Source organism: Amphibalanus amphitrite, unplaced genomic scaffold (genome assembly GCF_019059575.1).
Source record: "Amphibalanus amphitrite isolate SeventyFive unplaced genomic scaffold, NRLGWU_Aamphi_draft 000014F_arrow, whole genome shotgun sequence".
In the NCBI taxonomy this organism is placed as follows: domain Eukaryota; kingdom Metazoa; phylum Arthropoda; class Thecostraca; order Balanomorpha; family Balanidae; genus Amphibalanus; species Amphibalanus amphitrite.
Genome location: NW_024881510.1, coordinates 1069024 through 1086531, shown reverse-complemented (window position 1 = coordinate 1086531; position 17508 = coordinate 1069024). Strand labels below are relative to the sequence as shown.

At 51.8% G+C, this 17508-nt stretch overlaps 3 protein-coding genes across 6 annotated transcripts in view; 2 read left to right on the top strand and 1 right to left on the bottom strand.

The window, feature by feature from the left end:
• LOC122384453 (cysteine desulfurase, mitochondrial-like) overlaps positions 1 to 17508 on the bottom strand; it is a 39507-nt gene that overhangs the window by 3087 nt on the left and 18912 nt on the right. For all 4 annotated transcript variants that reach the window (XM_043371873.1, XM_043371856.1, XM_043371865.1 and 1 more), the window contains exons 9-12: positions 2948 to 3086; positions 2480 to 2612; positions 1900 to 1989; positions 1115 to 1592 (exon numbers count right to left, since the gene is read on the bottom strand). In XM_043371873.1, the coding sequence (XP_043227808.1) occupies positions 1529 to 1592; positions 1900 to 1989; positions 2480 to 2612; positions 2948 to 3086 (426 nt within the window). In that variant the 3' untranslated portion in view covers positions 1115 to 1528. The remainder of the gene's footprint in view (positions 1 to 1114; positions 1593 to 1899; positions 1990 to 2479; positions 2613 to 2947; positions 3087 to 17508) is intronic.
• On the top strand, positions 3795 to 17468 carry LOC122384471. The gene is made up of 3 exons (XM_043371887.1): positions 3795 to 3904; positions 4506 to 4684; positions 16105 to 17468. The coding sequence occupies exons 1-3, from the start codon at positions 3880 to 3882 to the stop codon at positions 17206 to 17208; spliced, it is 1308 nt and encodes a 435-aa protein (XP_043227822.1). The 5' UTR covers positions 3795 to 3879; the 3' UTR covers positions 17209 to 17468.
• On the top strand, positions 6358 to 9748 carry LOC122384480. Its single transcript, XM_043371899.1, has 2 exons — positions 6358 to 7238; positions 8992 to 9748. The coding sequence occupies exons 1-2, from the start codon at positions 6584 to 6586 to the stop codon at positions 9540 to 9542; spliced, it is 1206 nt and encodes a 401-aa protein (XP_043227834.1). The 5' UTR covers positions 6358 to 6583; the 3' UTR covers positions 9543 to 9748.

Genomic DNA, 17508 nt, shown 5'->3' with positions numbered 1-17508 from the left:
TGGAACAGAGCCAAGTGGTGCTCCATTTGTTTGTTTACAGTGATTGTAGTGCTGATGTATTTTTAGGACTCTGAACGTCGACTTATAAAAAATGAAACGTTTTTACAAAAGTTGTAAGGCAAGTAATATTTATCTGAAAGAACTAAAATATTCAAAAGCCAAACACTATGAAATACATGAATCGGAACGAAAAAGTAACCAAAAAATCCAGCCTAATCACCGGCTCCTAAAACTGCAACAAAATCAGCACTTTTCCCCGCAACTCGTTGTCCAGACGTAAATATGCGTGGAAGGGGGGGGGCGGATGTCGCCCCCCCCCCCCTAGGATCTCAGCTCCCACTGGAGCTAGAAAGACGAAATTTGGAGGGTAGGTGTAGGCCTTGGGGAACTCTGTTGTGTGTGAATTTCATGACCCTAGGTCAATATCTTCAAGGTCAAATGAGGTCAAATGTGGTCAAATCTGCCATATTAGCGACTTTTTTTGCGCTTACACGCCGATAACTCAAAAAGTTACCGGCCGATTTTCTTTTGTCTTTCACTATACGAAAGAACGTACATTTGTGAGTATGTATGGTGAATTTCTAGTTAATCCAACAATAAATATGGCAGCTAGAAGCCTGCTAAGTGCTAAGAGTAAGATATCGCCGGCTGAAGCGGGATCGGCCGACGCGGGAAACGCGGCAATCACAATTTTGTGTTTACACACTCATAACTCAAGTTGTTACCGGCCGATTTTCAAAATTCTTTGACCATGAGATTGCCTGTACATTTCTTAGTCTTTTCACAAAATTTTACGCGAATCGAATATAATCAGCGGTAAGGAGCGCGATGTAAAGACGGAACCGTCCCGCCGCGGCACAGTCTACAATTCAGGCGGCGCGTAACGGCTAGCGCCGGCCGCCGCGCCGCCGCGGCGGCAGGATGTTTGACTTTACACCGCTGTTACTAAAAAAGTTGTGAACCGATTTTCTTATTTCTTGCACGAGAAGATCCGCAATTCAATTCTGGACAGGTAGCCAAAATTTCACATTAATATCATGTTTGCGGCGCGAGTTATTGGCGAAAAACAGGAGGGGTGGGCGAAATCCGCCCCCCCTTCCACTGCGCGTGTTAAGTCAATAAAACATCGATATGGCAACTCATCAAAAAGTTACATGTCACTGCAAACCATGCATTCCTATTGCTGAAACAAAACCCTATTGGTACACAGCTGGTACTATTATCATTCAGAAAAAAAAATACTATTTAGCAACTTGTTTGAAGAGCTGACAGCGAAGGACAATGATTATTGCTTTCAAATTAAACATTTTTAAACGGCATAGTCACGTCTGCATCAACAGATTCATCGATTATCACATGGACCCAGACTACCATTCACACATTGTTCGAGCACTCGACATGTGACTGAGTAGGCGATGGACGCTGCAGCCTGTCCTGTTTGGCCTCGCACGCGGAGGGTCCTCTCCACTGAGACAGCCACAGCCACGGACCTGGATCACCACACACTCGTGGTGGGGGTGACCAGGGATCAGTGCTGGGACCACTTGATGGACTTGAGGTCGATACCGTCCTGCACCATTTCCCACAGCGGGCTGGAACACACCGCGGGGAGGGGCAAACGTGAGTCACTGGTGGTAATGGAGGCTGTGGCGGAATCCAGGGAACAGTGAGGGTGAGGGGAGAGCCATTTAGTGATCAGGGAACCGTACTGAGGGAGATGTGGTGGTTCAGCAGGCGGCGACTCTGAAGCGCCAATCCCGCCAACCCCATACACGACTTAAAGGTTAAACGTAACTAACATCCTTCGGGGTACTAACCACATCCTTCGACAGCCCCAGTTCCACACACATTGACCAGTCCTTCACTGCCACAGGCCACCAGTCTCTGCCTCTCACTCACCTCATGTCTCGCAGTCTGCGCACCTCCTGGATACACTTGTCGGCCGTGTAGTCAATCTCCTCCTCCGTGGTGAACCGACCGATCCCGAACCTGCCGACAGCCGCTGTCGGCGTCAGTGTCACGGTCTTACATGCTTAAAGACGGTCACACAAGGGAAGGAGCCAGGACCACGGTCTTCGTAACATAGTCAGAGACGAACCCGAGTTCCGCGGGTCCACACACAAGGTGAGAGCTTTGTGGCAGCTCTCAGAATCCAGAGGATATTCGGGAGAGGGGGCACGATTACTAGCTCGAGGTGATAAGATCAAGTTGAGCAGCTGTTCCTCCTGCCATCACCCTACCTCACCACTGATAAGAGAAGTTCGGTAAGCAGCAATAGGGCGCTTGGTACCACGATTCTGTGGGTGATGACCGTCCAGAACCGATTGTGAACAGTAGACCCGACGGCCGCCCACCGGCTGGACCAGCGCCTCTATAGCAACTGTCCTCACCTGATATTCGAGTGCGCGCCTATACAGCAGCCGTCCTCACCTGATATTTATAGAGCGGGCCCTCTGACCTCTACAGCAGCTACCCTCACCTGATACTCGAGTGAGCGAGGTCCTCGTCAGCGCCGATAGCACGCAGTACATAGCTGGGCTCCAGCGAGGCGCTGGTGCACGCGCTGCCAGAGGACAGCGCCACGTCTTTGAGCGCCATCAGCAGGCTCTCCCCTGCGGCAGGGGGGCAGAGGGCGGAGGTACGTCACAGCGGAGCGGCGATGGCACACAGTGCAGCGCACGGGCCATCACGTAACGCAGGCGCACAGACTATCACAGTTCACACATGCCATCACGAGGTGCAAGCCGATAACATAGCGCGCATTATCCATGCTAATGTGCATTGTGCATATTCAAGATACTATAAAGAACAGACGTATTACGCTTGTTGAATTTTTAGCACTTCATGTCGTTTGCATTTTGAACCCCCACCCCACCCCCGTATCTCCCCAGTCCGACCAGTGCCAACCGGTGCCAGCCGTAGCCCCGGCTGTCAGACATCCACTCACCCTCCACGTAGGCGAAGGAGAGGTTCACGCAGCCCGGGTACGTGTGCCGGTCGTCGCCGTTCCGAATCACGTCTGGCAGCTCGCGCCGGATCCGCTCCACCAGCCGGTCAGAGAGCTCCCGCACACGCCGGTCGTCGTACTGACGTCAGAACGAGGGGGGGGGGGGGGCGTCAGACTAAGGTACGGATGTAACGAGGGGGGGGGGTGTTAGACATAGAGAGACGGGCGTCACAGAGGAAGGGACGGAAGAAAGAGGATAGGAACGGCAGTGAAACGAGGGGGACAACTATGAAGGGATGATAAAAACAGTTTCTACAGAGGGAAAGACATAAGACAGTCGGACGACCTTACTTTAGAGTCTTGGACAGTACAACTGTACTGTGGTTACGACGAAGGGGTAAGGAACAATCTCGTGGCAAGCGGTGCAACGTCTGTACACAGTACACATTTTGATCATTGCCTAATTCAAAGGCCGAGGCAGCTTTCAGTTTCAGTTTTCAGTCGTAGGTAGCGGATTATAGAGCGCCTAGGCTGAGCGTATTTTACAGAGCTCCTAACTACCAACATTATAGGCTAAGGGACGCCCACTGCCCAGTGCATGCGTTATGCAATTATTAAGATTTCTATAGGCTATGTGTCACGGGCCGCATAAAGGTTGCGAAAGCCTTTTCCAGAGCGACGCCAGCGTGGGTAATTCACAGAACCCCTATCGGCTGGGAGGGGTATGTGGAGCCACAATGTGAAATGTCGATATGTAACATCAAAGACAGCAGCTGCAGCGGAAGAGGGGAAGGAAGAGATGGCGACGGGAGGAGGGAGAGAGGGGGAGAGGATGAGAGGGCCGCACGGAAGCTCTGCGCCGGAGACGGAGCAGTGGTGCACAGGGCAGCGGCGGTGTGGGACCGGCCGTGCGGCACACAGGGATCTCTGTCATGTCGGCACGTTCAGTGGTAACAGGTAAGAGGGCAATGATCTGCACCGCACACTTGAACCGATTGAACGGTTTCACCGACTGGGCTGGCTGGACTGGGTTTCACAGATGGATCTGATCAAGCCACAGACGGGAAAACAGGTCGATCTGACCGAAAGTGGCCGATCTGAGTTTGTCTGTTTGGTTATTGGGGCTTTAGGGCGCGCCGACTACAAGTTCATTTTGCGCCCATAAAGTGACCGATCTGACAGGAAAACACACAGACCTGACCGAGCCACAGGTCGAAATAAGGGTCAATGACTGAGATACTCGTACAGACCCGGACGCCTGCGGTCCCCCCGTGCCGTCGTCCTTGGCAGTGGAGAACAGCCATCTGACGTAGGGACAGAATACCAGACTTTTACATAGGCGACCCAGCATCGGTTTCATGTGCAGACATACAGACAAGTCTACCGGTCTTCGTACAATAACTTTTGAAAAAGAATGAGACCTCCTATTGGCGCTGGTCGTCGGACCCTCAGCGGCCATGGTATTTGGTCGGTTTCAAAAACCAAATTTGGTTGGTAAAAATCACACTACCCCGTCCACACCCTGCGCCCGTTTTGACTCCGTTGTTATGCTTTTCAGCGGCGCTGTTGTTTGCGCTGGCGCTGGGTGCTCTCGGCCAGCGCGCTGCCCTGGAGGTGACACCGCGCTGCTCGCGCCCCTTCGCCCCTCCGGCGCCGTCCTGTTTCTGCAGCACCAGCAGCGCCGGCCACTGGACAGTGACGTGCGGCTGTCCCGACGATACCTTCCCGGCCGGACAGGTGAGCCCCACAGGGACAGGTGAGCCCGCAGGGACAGGTGCACCGCGGACGGCAGGGACAGGTGGTAAGGCTGTGTGGGGTGACAGGGCCAGGGAGGATTGGAGGCTTTGAAAGTGCTGCAGTATCTCCCGCTGCCATTAGCAGCAGCTAGGATTCGACACAGGACACATAGGACACAGGATATTTTTTCGACGTCCTTGCAGCATTGCTGGAAAAAATCACCCTTAAAATAATCCTTAAAAAAAATCACCCATCCTCACAATCAAGGGCGCACACAAGGGGGGGGGGGCACACGGGCCCGTGCCCCCCCCCCCATTCGAGTTGGGGGGCCCAACTCGAAGGAAGAGGCCCATTTGAGGCGGCCGAAGGCCGCCTCAAATGGGCCTCTAACTAATCCTTAGACCACCGAAGACCGTGTACAACGGGCCCTCAAATGGCCTTAAAGGGCCCTCAGATGGTCTCAAAAGGCCCTCAGATGGCCTCGAAGGGCCCTCAGTTAGCGTCATAGGGCCCTCATCTGGTGTCAAAGGGCCCTTAGATGGTGTCAAAGGGCCCTCAGATGGCCTTAAGGAGCCCTCAGATGACCTCAAAGGACTCTCAGATGGCCTTAAAGGGCCCTCAGATAGCCTCAAAGGGCCCTCGGCTAACGTCAAACGGACGTCAGAAGGCCTTAAAGGGTGTCAAAGGTCCCTGAGCTGGCGTCATAGGGCCATGCCCTTGCGTCAAATGGCTCTCCGAAGGCTCTAAAGGGTCCTTAGCTGGTGACAGAGGGCCCCCAGCTGGTGCCAGATGGCCCCCAGCTGGCGCCAAATGGCCATCAGAAGGCCTCAAACGGTCCTCAGTTGGCGTCAAGCGACCCTCAAAAAGCCTCAAGGGGCCCTAAGAAGATCTCAAGGGGCCCTCAGAAGGCCTTAAAGAGCGTCAAAGGGCCTTGAGCTAGCGTCAGAGGGCCCCCCAGCTAATGTCAGAGGGCCCTGAGCTAGCGTCAAACTTAAAGTGCCCTTAGCTGGTGTTCGGCCGATTGCTAAAATCGGTACCTCCGAGAGTGAGGTCTCATTATGATGTCATTCACGAGAATGTTTAAATAAAGAAATAGCGGCTGGGTCTTGGCCAGGGGGAGGCACTCGCCTTGGCCGTATATGGGCCAGAATGTCTAACGATTTCCGCCATGTTGTGTATACCAAAGTCTTGAAAAGTTGATCACTGCAATCAAACTGCAAGCATGAAGCAGCAGCACTTTTGAGTAGTGTACCTCTCACTAAACTGCACCTCTGCTACCGTACATGCAATTTATATGTCTGGTATACACAACATGGCGGAAGTCGATAGACAAAAACAAGTCACCAATGCTCCTTCCAGTATATATTAGAGTTCAGTGGTCTTGGCCCAGTTTTGCTGGCGGAACTGATCAAATAATATGTGTTTTGCCTAGCTCAATATAAGAATTAATTTAATATTAATTCCGACTTAATGCGCATAGCTGCCGCTAGCGTATTGCCGCCGCCGCCGCCGCCGTCGCCTAAACAAATGGTCCTCCGGGCCGGATCTCGATAAGACCAGCCAAGAACGAAATAGCACCATGGAAGCCAGGTTGCAAAAGCAAGTAAGAGCCAAGAAAGCAATGTTAACTAGAAGTTTAACAGAACTAGACGCTCGATCATAGAAGAAAAGAGCAGGGAAGAAGTAAAAGTCTACTTAGACAGCGTGAAGCAAAAGAAAGCCACACTGACAGAGAGCTATGAAAAGCTCTTAGCGGAGGTGAGTGAAGAGACACTGGAGACGGAGCTCGAATCGTGGGCTCAGTTAGAGGCACTGGAGAGGTCCAGTTTAGGGCGGGCTCAAAACTATCTGAAAAGTTCGCAGCCTTCTGTTGTCCTTCCCAATCTCGAGCCCGTTAAGATGCTACCTTTTGATGGAGATCCTTGCGCATACCCTGAATTTATCGCCGCATTTAAAGTCTTGGTAGCCAATAACCCGAACATGTCGGCAATGGAGAAGATGCTCCGTCTAAAAGACAAGCTCCGTGGCGCTGCTCTAAACGCCATCGGTGGTCTGGCCTTCTCCGAGGCAGACTATGTCTCGGCCCTCTTGATTTTGGAGCGGCGCTTCGGCGGCAGAGATCGCCTGATCCAAGACAGCCTCAAGCGCCTCCGAGCACTGCAAGGCCTGTCCAGCAGTGGATCGGCACACGGCCTTAGAGAGTTTGCAGATGCGGTTACATCATCCTTGAACAAATTACGCAACATCGGGGATACAAGCAACATTTATTCCGATACCCTTCTCAGAGAAGTAGTGGCTAAGCTGTCTTCCAAAGACCGAGATGCATTCTTCGAGATGTGTGTCTCCTCCGAACAGGCCTGTAATCTGGTGACACTGGAGCCGTGGTTGCAGCGCCGGGCCGAAGCCAGTCTGCTAAGCGAGACTTACAGGAAGTCACAGCCGACAGCCGACAGCCGACGGAGTGATGAAGCGGTCGGACGAACCAATCAGAGCCCTCGGAAACGCACGTTCGCCGTCAAAATAAGCGCTAGTTGCAGCATATGCAAGAATGGAGATCATCAGCTGGAGAAGTGCAAGGTCTTCCTGGATCAAGATATGGAAGGACGCTGGAGCATTGCTAAAGAGAGCAAACTTTGCTTCTCGTGTCTAAAAAGAAGTCATCGTTCCGCTGACTGTCGTCAAAGCCGCCGCTGTGGGTGCGGAAGGCCGCATCACCCGCTCCTCTGTGACGAACGGCAGATCGGTGACGCCACGACACCATCTCGAACGGCAGCCGGCACACTGGGCGGCATACAGGGGGGTACTTTTAACGCCGTAGCACTGCGGACCTTACCGGTACGGATAAAGCACCATGGTAAAGAAATGGTGGTGAACGCCTTCCTTGACGGTGGCTCAGACACCACTTACCTTTCTGAAGACGTTGCTCGAGCCTTAGGAGCGCAGTGGGACCCAAGGAGCATCAACATTACAACTCTGGGAGGAAATGTGATGCAGCAGAGCACTACTGAAGTAGGGCTAGAGCTAGGACCCGCAGGACAGGACGATTTCGTCGGAGTGGTCCAGGCCTGGACTATTCCAGTTGTGTGTGGCGGGATGAAGGTGACGAACTGGGCGAACGAAAAAAGAAGATGGACTCACCTCAGCCAGATTCCATTCATGGAGCCGCCCATCCCGAATGTTGTCGAGTTACTCATCGGCAGTGATTACCCCGAGCTGCACCACGTACTCGAGAGGCGAAGCGGGCCTTCTCAGTCGCCAGTCGCAGAGCTAACGCCTCTGGGCTGGGTCTGTGTTGGCCCGGTCGGGTCAGCTGACGTTATGAACCGTGTAACAGCCCGCGCCTCAGCAGTAGAAGAAAGCCCTGAAATTGTGCTGAGAAGCTTTTTGGAAGTAGACGATGCTACAGTGAGTGGGAACGAAACAGAGCGAAACAAGATCCTGTCACCAGAAGAGCAAACCGCTGACAAGAAAGCGGACCAGCCGCTTCGTTTTGATGGGTACCGGTACAAAATCGGCATACCGTGGAAAGGAGATGGACCCACTCTGCCGGACAACAGAAAAGCGGCGCTCGCTCGTATCGGCTCGCTGGAGAAAAGCCCCGAGTGTAAACCGAACATGATCAAAAAGTATAAAGAGAAAAAGAGAGAAAGTTTGGGGAAAGGTTATGAGAGGTTGGTGGAAGGAAAGGAGAACGATTGCAATGGACCCGCCTGGCCTCATTTCCCCGTCGTGAGAGGAGTCAGGCAGACGAACATTGAAACGATCATAACGATCCTAACGATCGTCATCGTAAGCATCGTAACGAATTCTGCTGCCCAACTCAACAGTAGCAGCCTTAACTCGAAGACATGTTCAAGTCAGTCCAGACATGTTTCGGGACTGAAGAATCCTGCTGGTGAAGACGACTGCTCAAGTGGCCTCAGCGTCAGAGGAATGAAAGCTGAAAATCGCTGGATAAACGGCCCAGCTTCTCTGCATCGGCCATCGGAGGGCTGGCTCAAAACACCAGTCTTTTCTGCCTCCGAAGACGCCAAGAAAGAAGAGAAGAAGGTGGTTATGTCGTCCTCAGCGAAGTCTGCCGAGCCCCTCCTCCAGGCTCCAGCCAGGCGCCTCCTCGAGCTGGAGTCACCTGACAGCCGTCACCGCTTGGGTCCAAAGATTCGCGCGGAACTGCCGCACTGCAAAAGCCAACCGCTTGAAAGGACAACTGACGGCTCTGGAACTTGAGAAGGCACAGAAACTCCGGCTAAAGCACGCACGAAAAGAAGACTTCGGCGAGGCAAAGACGTCCCTTGCAGCAAAACGAGATCTCCACAATTACAGCAAACTAAGTGAGCTGCTGCCACTCATGTCAGAGTCTGGTGTCATGACCATGGGAGGAAGATTGCAGAAGGCGGACCGGCCTGTCCTAGCAGAGATCGAAAGCCTTCTGAACTCGCCTCCGCTTACGTATCCGAGCTCCGATCCGAGGGTCGACAGTTCCCTGGCACCAAATCACCTTCTGGTCGGTCAAATAGACAGTGCCTTGGCTTCTCAGCTACAGGAAAAGAAGCTGCTTTTCCAAGACGGAGATGGCGCCACACTCAGAGAGTTTTCAGCAAGACATGGAAGAGATTTCTGCGAGAGATGCTCCTCCAATCTCAACATACTGCACAAGCGGTACGACGTAAGGCCAGATTTCAAAGATGGTAACGTGGTGCTGGTGCTGGACACCACGAGCCCCGCGGACACTTACCTCGGGCACGGGTGGAGCGGACTCATCCCGGCCGCGATGGACATGTGCGGACTGTGGAGGTCAGAATCGTTACCGCACTTACGCCCGGCTCATCATGCGCCTCTGCCCCCTACGGCGGAGTAATGACTAGTGTGTGATCTGACTAGAGTGTGATGTGAAGGTGACTGTGACTGTGTGATAGCTAGGTGGAGCATACGTTGCTCCACGGGGAGGGAGGATGTTCGGCCGATTGCTAAAATCGGTACCTCCGAGAGTGAGGTCTCATTATGATGTCATTCACGAGAATGTTTAAATAAAGAAATAGCGGCTGGGTCTTGGCCCAGTTTTGCTGGCGGAACTGATCAAATAATATGTGTTTTGCCTAGCTCAATATAAGAATTAATTTAATATTAATTCCGACTTAATGCGCATAGCTGCCGCTAGCGTATTGCCGCCGCCGCCGCCGCCGTCGCCTAAACAGCTGAGGCCTGTTTCACTAACAAATAAAGTGTGTAATTACAAAGAAAAAACTTGAGTTTAAAAGAAATATTTACCAACATTTGAAATTTGGATTTCACGAAACCTCCGAGCATTAATTTTGAGTTTAAAATTTACCAACTTTTTTACAAGAAAAAAGTTTGAAAGAAACATCGAAATCGCATACTTTCTGTTTCACGAAGACCAAAAACTTGAAAGAAAACGTTGTAGTTACAAACACGAAATTCCAGTGGCTCTTACGTTCGGAATTTTATTAATTTTTGTGCAATGATGCAAAGCAATCAATTATTTAAAACAAATATGATATGCTGAATCATTCAAGGGCTCCGCCACCGGGGGGGACGGGTGGGACATGTCCCCCCCAACCAAAATGTTGGGTGGGATATACTATCTTTTGTCCCCCCCAATAATCGGCTCTCCCGCTGGTAGATAAATCGACTCTTGTTCCTGGCACCGAATACAGAACATAGGTGCAAAAAATCTCCGAAGAAAAAAACTGTCGTCGATAACTATATTGTCGCTGTGCTTTTAGTCTTTTTCTGTTATGGGGGCCACGGATTTCAGTTTTTTAGCAGACCATATCGACAGGCGTTTTCGCGTTAGGTATATCAACGTGAGTCTACTGACGAATGTTCGCAATCACACGTTCCATTCCGATGATGAATCCAGTAGGTATATCCAGCAGGTAATCCAGTAGGTGTATCAGATAAGGATCTCTCAATCAACGCTCAATACGGAGATTATTCTTTCGGGTAAAAGCGTTCGTTCTTGAAACTTCCATCGGTCAAATAAGAATATCGCAGAACTGTAGGATGAGAGAAGCTGTTTGTTTCCAGTGTTTGACAGGTTAACCCTCGTTCTTATGGTGGGTCGGATTGACCCACCCCTCAGTTCTTCGCAAGTAACTCGCGTAAAAAGTGGTTTATCGTCACGAAACTATTATATTTCCCGGGAATTTTACACATCCTCTGAAAATTTCGTGATCCTAACCCCCATGGACCATGACTTTTGGGCCTGTGGCCTATTTTTCCAGACCATGTCAGGCCGAAACACCGATTCGGTGTATGTTAGCGCACATTATCTATACGATACGTTTCCAGACTTGTTATGTCATAAAACCGAGCCAACATGCGAAATGACGGTAGACACATGCATTATGGTACGTGTCAAGGTCACGTGAATATCAGGTCAAGGTCATTACCGTTAGATGACTTTGGTTCACTTTTTCGAGTTATGCATGTTATTCATTTATATTTATTTTGCACCAAACATTGGCAAATTCCCGACAGCTGATAACAAACAATCATCAGAAATGACAAAACCGTCATGTGTCAGCAAGGAGCTTAGGTCACAGGGGTTACGGCCCCCGGTGGGACGCAGCAGGTCAGCAGTCGTAGTAGGCGACGCGAAGCTTGGCTGTTGTCCCTCATCAAGAAGCGGATGCTATCTGCCAGTCCGTCTGGGGCGCGCGATGGCGTTACCCTGTGACTGCACGACCGTCCGGCAGCTGCCTCGAGCACGGCAGAGAAGTCGTTTCTGCACATGCGGGACAGTTGGAGAAGAAGAGAGTCGCCAAGCAAATCGGGGCACATGGCCAACTTCGTCAGGCCCGAGAGGAATGCCTGCTGGAGACGGTGTTCGGACCGCAGAGCACCACTTGCAGCTCGGAAGCATGCCGACCGAATTAGTTCATGTGCAGGGGCGATACCGGCAGCAGCGAGGAGCGCTGAGTGGTGGCCGCGGCGAGGCAGCCCCAGCGCCTCGCCGCGCCCACCGCCGAAACGCGCCCGCCGCGTTTCCTTTTATAGGAAACTTTTTGGAAATGATGTCGAATTAAGCATACATATGAACATTGAGAAGTAGTTTTGGTACCAATGCAACATGTTACGAAGCTGTCTGTGGTCGTTGACACCTTCTTTGAATAGCCGGCGGGACACGCACTTGTTGATCTCACCTAAACTGACCCGACCTTCGCCAAATGCTAAAAATGGATTCAGATTCAGCGCAAAACTATGAGCCAGATACCATTAAAAAATTGAAGTTTGTTTTTTCAAGTTTTTTTTTCTGTCTGATGTGTCAATATCATAAAGGTGCAATCTAATATTGGGTAATATTGCATAGGTCAGATGGCCTATCATTTCTCTATTATTATTTTTTTTTTTTAGTTAAAAATCATCGTATCAGGGCTATGACGAAAAACATGTGGCCTAAATCCGATGAGAAAACTGGATTTGGGGGTACCCTAGGTTTAGAGGAGACACTAGGGCGATGGGCGAAGAGCAGACCGTCCCCCCCAACCAAAAGTCCGTGGCGGAGCCCTTGGAATCATTATATGCTCTTTTTTACTTACCACAATCCCTATGAACCAGCTACGAGCAATAAATAAATATCGTCATGTTTTGTTATTCGTGCGCCATAATTGCATTCAACAGTCTTCTGCTGTCAAATGTTTTGGGTGTTATTTTCTTTCAATAATAAAATATTGTGAACTATCATTTATACCATTTAGAAACAGCATCATTATTTATAATTTATTCATGCATCTTTTGACATGAATACTAGACATAATTTGATAAGAAGAAGCAATATCTGTAACATGTTGTAGTTCTTGATTAAAAACATTTTTACTGTTTACAAGTTTTTTTGCAAACTCTTTTTATCGGAGGTGCCGCTGATGATGAAGTTTAGTGAAATCCGATTTTACATAGTTTGCAAAAATACTTATGAATTGTAAAGTTCAAACACTTGTAATCGCAAGTTTTTAGTGAAACAGGCCTCTGGTGTCAGAGGGCCCCAGTTGGTGTCAGAGGGTCATCCATTGGCGTCTAAAGTACTGTCTCCACGTGTAAACATTTTCGGTTTTTACGCGTTTTAGCAAACGAGAGTTTTGCGCTTTTTTCGCTTTTTAACAGACGCTTTTGCGAGTTTTGCGAGTTTTTCACTTTTTACGGTTTTAGTTTGTCAGTCTAATGAGAACAATTACAATTTCAGAACAATTTCAATTTCAGAGAAAGAACATCTTTCTCCGCCCTTCGTGCGCTGTATGCCGTGGCCCTCTTGTCCCACAGGGCAGGTATCTGGCGCACGGCTTCTTTTAACCCCTCGATTTTCGCTGTAAAGATAGTTATAGGGGTATCATCACGTTACCCTATTGTTATCACCGCTATGACATCAGTTACCTAATTATCAATTATCTGAAATGATCTGATATCGTAATAACTGTTATCCATAGACTCACTATGGGATTATTTGACATCCACATCGTCGCAATAGCAACAGAAGTTATTGGTATGGTTGTCTGAGTACTTGCCATGATCATTGGCTGAATCAAATTGCGTTTCATCGCTTTCCACACTTTCCATTGCATCCATTTCACCGTAAAATGGTATTAATAGCAGAAGAATTGCCTTCTTAGCCTTGTCAAAAACCGGAAAACTTTCATTCGATCCAAATGTTTGGATAAAATCGAGCGTTTTTACAAATGAGAGTTTTGCGTTTTTTAAAGGTTTTACGAGTTTTGCATGACACAACCTGACGCGTTTTACGAGTTTTGCAGTTTTTTGATTTTATGAAGCCACGCGTTTTTCGATTTTTGACAAATCTTCCGCCGTGGAGATGGCACAGTGTAATTTAATGGTACAGATCAACGCCCGATCATGAAAAACTCGCAAAACATCAAAAAAGCGTTAAAACGTCATTAAAAACGCGCAAAACATGTACCGTGGAGAACGACCTTAATGGCCATCAGAAGGCCCAAAAACGATCCTCAGCTGGCGTCCAACGGTCCTCAGCTGACGTCAAGAGACCCTCAAAAGGCCTGAAAGGCCCCTCGACTGCTCAAAGGGCCCTTAGAAGGCCTCAATGGGAACTCCAGAGACGTTAAACGGCCCTCAAAAAGCTTGAAAGGGCCCTCTGCTGATGGCAAAGGGCTCGCACCTGAGTCAATAAGAGCCTTGTCAAAAAACGGACCTGAGAAACCTTGCCGGCCCTGGTTATCTGCGGGACTCCTACACTTACCTGAGTGGCCCCCGTTTACTGAGGGGCCCTGGTTATTGATGAGGTCCCTGGTTACTTAAGGGGCGCCTGGTTACCAGAGGGGCCCATGGTCACCTGGTGGGCCCCTGATCAATTGAAAACCCCTGGTCATCTGAAACGCCCCTGATTACCTAAAGGGTCCCATCACTTGGATTCAGTGACATAGCAAGGGAGCGAAGGGGTACGTGCCCGTTCTCGGGTTTAGGGTTCCTTCGAAACCGAGGGGCCCTGCGGCGCCAGTTGGTAGCAGAGGGTTCGCGCTGGCCGCACTTCAACTCGGAAGGACACCACAGGGCTTGTGGGGGGACGTTATTGGCTCCTATGTAGCCACAATTTTCTTCATAAAGGCCCAATGCCGGTTTCTGAGAGACCTCGCCGGCCGCTCAGGGCCCTAAGTAGTAACGGCCAACGAGGGATTGGCTGTTATGGCTCCACATCCGTCTGTGATAGACACACGGTCCACACCAGTGTTTCTAAAGGCACCCACAACGGCAACTGCGAGGCCCCTCGCCCCACCTCCAAGGGACCCCCACCAGCGCATCTTAAGGGCCTACATCGGCGGCTCTGAAAGTCCCCACACCGACGCCTCTGAGGGCCACGTTCCAGTGACTCTGAGGGCCTCTTACCAGCCTCCGAGTGTCCTTGCCAGCCTATGACGGGCCACTTTCCACTTGCAGGCCATTTTGCAGGGCCACACACATGCCAATGATGGCCCCACCAGTGTCTCTAAGCCCTAAGACCCCGCAACGGCGCCTGTGAGGACCCAACACCAGCGCATCTGACGGCCTTTCACTGGCACCTCTGAACGCGTCACACACCGGTGACTCTGAGGAGCTCGCTCGCTTCGCTCGCTCGTAAAATACCATGTAAATTAGGCATTAGTGTACATTAGGCACACTCCTCGGGCATAAATGAGACTTTTGCTTGCCAATTTTCCACATTTTCTCATGCAAAGACCGTTTTAAAGAGACCCGTCTGCCAGTGAGACTGGACCCACCGTGCCTCCCTCCTCCCATCGAAAGGTCCTGGGTACATCCTTGCCTGAGCTGACCCCGGGCGCCCGGGTGACTCGCGGGTCCGGGGTCAGGTGACCAGCAGGTGACCCCCTCTTGGGCGAAATTCTGGGTACGTGTCCGACATGCATCGTACATAGTCCTGTTGATTTGATTCATTGGTTAAGCATTAAATATAAGTTATAAGCTGGATCTCTAGTCTGTGATCCCGCATCGTATCAGATATAATCACATTTCATGTCGATGTGCCTAAAAAAATATGCGAATATACGTGAAAAAGGAGTGCTGCTCCCGCTCCTACACATCTGGGCCAAACAGTGACCGGCCCCTGCTTCTAGCCACCCGGGGCCGGTCGGCCGGCCGGCAGTCAGTCGCTGCCCGGGGCTGATTTCTGAGGGACCTGCAAAAATGTTTATTAATGAAATGTTTTACGTAATAAATTAGATGATTAGGTATATGTACCGGCTCTCAGTCGCATTTGAGAAAAAACAGCCTAGCATAAAAATATATATGTTTTGAAAACTAAGCTGGTACCGAAATAATTGTTTTACCATGCATTGACAAACCAATTGCTCAAGCTTCAAACCAACCGAAATATAGCCCCGTGGGCCGTATTTTTTTTTTTGGGGGGGGGGCCCTTCGGCATGGGGGGCCCAGTTCGAAGGTCGTGCCCCCCCCCATTCAAAAATCCTGTGTGCGCGCCTGCTCACAATGCCATTCTCTGACATTTCCAATGAAAAATGACATCACTAAGCTCCGCCTACAACGCTGGCGTTGTCGGGCTATGTGTGACACTGTAATGGCATGTCCGTTTAGTGGTATGTGTGACACTGCAATGCAGCTATGTGTAATACCGTAATGATGAACGTGACGTTGTTTGTGCCGGCCCGCTGAACGTGACGCCGTTTGCACCGGCTCTAGGAGGTGGTTCTGACGCCGCAGCTGCTGTGTGACATTGTACTATTGTGTGACACTGTATAATTGCTATGTGATCCCGCAGCTGTTGCGTGACACTGTGCGACTGTGTGACGCCGTTTACGCCGCTCCAGGAGGTGGTCCTGACGCCGCAGCTGCTGTGTGACACTGTATATACTACTGTGTGACACTGTATTGCCTTGTGACACTGTACGACTGTGTGACGCCGTTTGCGCCGCCCGCAGGATGTGGTTCTGACGCCACAGCTGCTGCCGCCGGCCGGCCGCGCCGCCGACGGTCTCCAGATCGCGCTGCTCGGCTGTCGCCGCGCGGTGCGTCTCTCTGCCGAGCTGCTGACCGCCGCCGACTCCCGCTTCTCCTCCATCTCACTGGAGGTGCGCGACACGGACCACCTGGTGCTGCCGGAGCGGCCGGACGGCGGACGGCCGGGAGCGCTCCGGTTCAGCAGCGTGGAGGCGCACTTCGAGCGGGTCTCCGTGCCGAGAATCACCGGCGCCCTGTTCTCTCAGCGGCTGTCCGTGAACGCCACCTTCGACAGCGTGGAGATCGGAGAGATCGCCGCCGGAGCGTTCCACCAGACCCTGGTGGCGCCTGAGGTACGAATCACCGACTCTCGTGTGGGCCGTATCGCGCGGGGGGCCTTCCAGCTGCCGGTCGGCACGTCCTCAGCCGACAGTCCGCTGGCCGGTCTGCGCCTGCTGCGGTCCCACGTGGACGAGTGGTCCGCCGGGGCGCACGTGGGCGGCGTGCTGGTGCACGTGGTCGACTCGCACGTGGCGCATCTGCGGCGGGCGGCGCTCTCCACGGTCGGGCTCGTGGAGCTGCGCTGGACGGGCAGCACTGTGGCGGAGGCGGAGGCAGAGGCGGTGCTGCAGGACTCGGCGCCCCCTCCGGACCTCCTGCCGCCCGCCGATCTGACCTTCATCAACAACACCTTCCGTATGGCGCCAGACAGCAGCAGCACCACCGGACTGCTACACTTCACCACTGGCGTGCCCAGCGCGCTCCAGTTTACCGATAACCTGGTGGAGGGCGCCGCAGCGGCTCCGGTGACACCGGCACCGCGCCCCGACCAGGTGACTGGTACCAGGCTGCAGTGCCGGTGCGAGCTGCTGCGCCCCTGGCTGACCGAGTCGCCGCCGTTCGCCGAGACGGCCCAGTGCGCGGGAGGCGAGGAGGAGCGCCGGGTCGCCGAGTTCTACCAAGAGGAGTGTGGAGGTGGGCGGCTGCGGACCCTACCCGACTCGGCGGCCGGCCGGCTCTCCGTGGCCGCCGGGATCGTCGCTCAGCTGGCAGTAGCGGTCGGCCTCAGACGCGCGCTGGCCTGACACACGGGAGCGCAGCGCTGGCACCGGTGGACGTCCGTCCCCGGTCCGCACGGCTCCGCATTACATCATCCGACCGGTACGGCGGCGGACTACACTCTGCGACAGTGAGGCTCGCCAACCTAGCTCTGTGTTATTGTCATCATCTTCGAATCATCAAATGCCAGAATGAGTACCATTTGTGAAAGTTTGTATGTGATACTCAACCGTGTGTTTAACTTCATTCATGGCTGCTTGCTTGAATAAAGAAAGAGAAAATGAAACCAATGGCAGTATTAGTTATATGCCACAATCTATGTATGT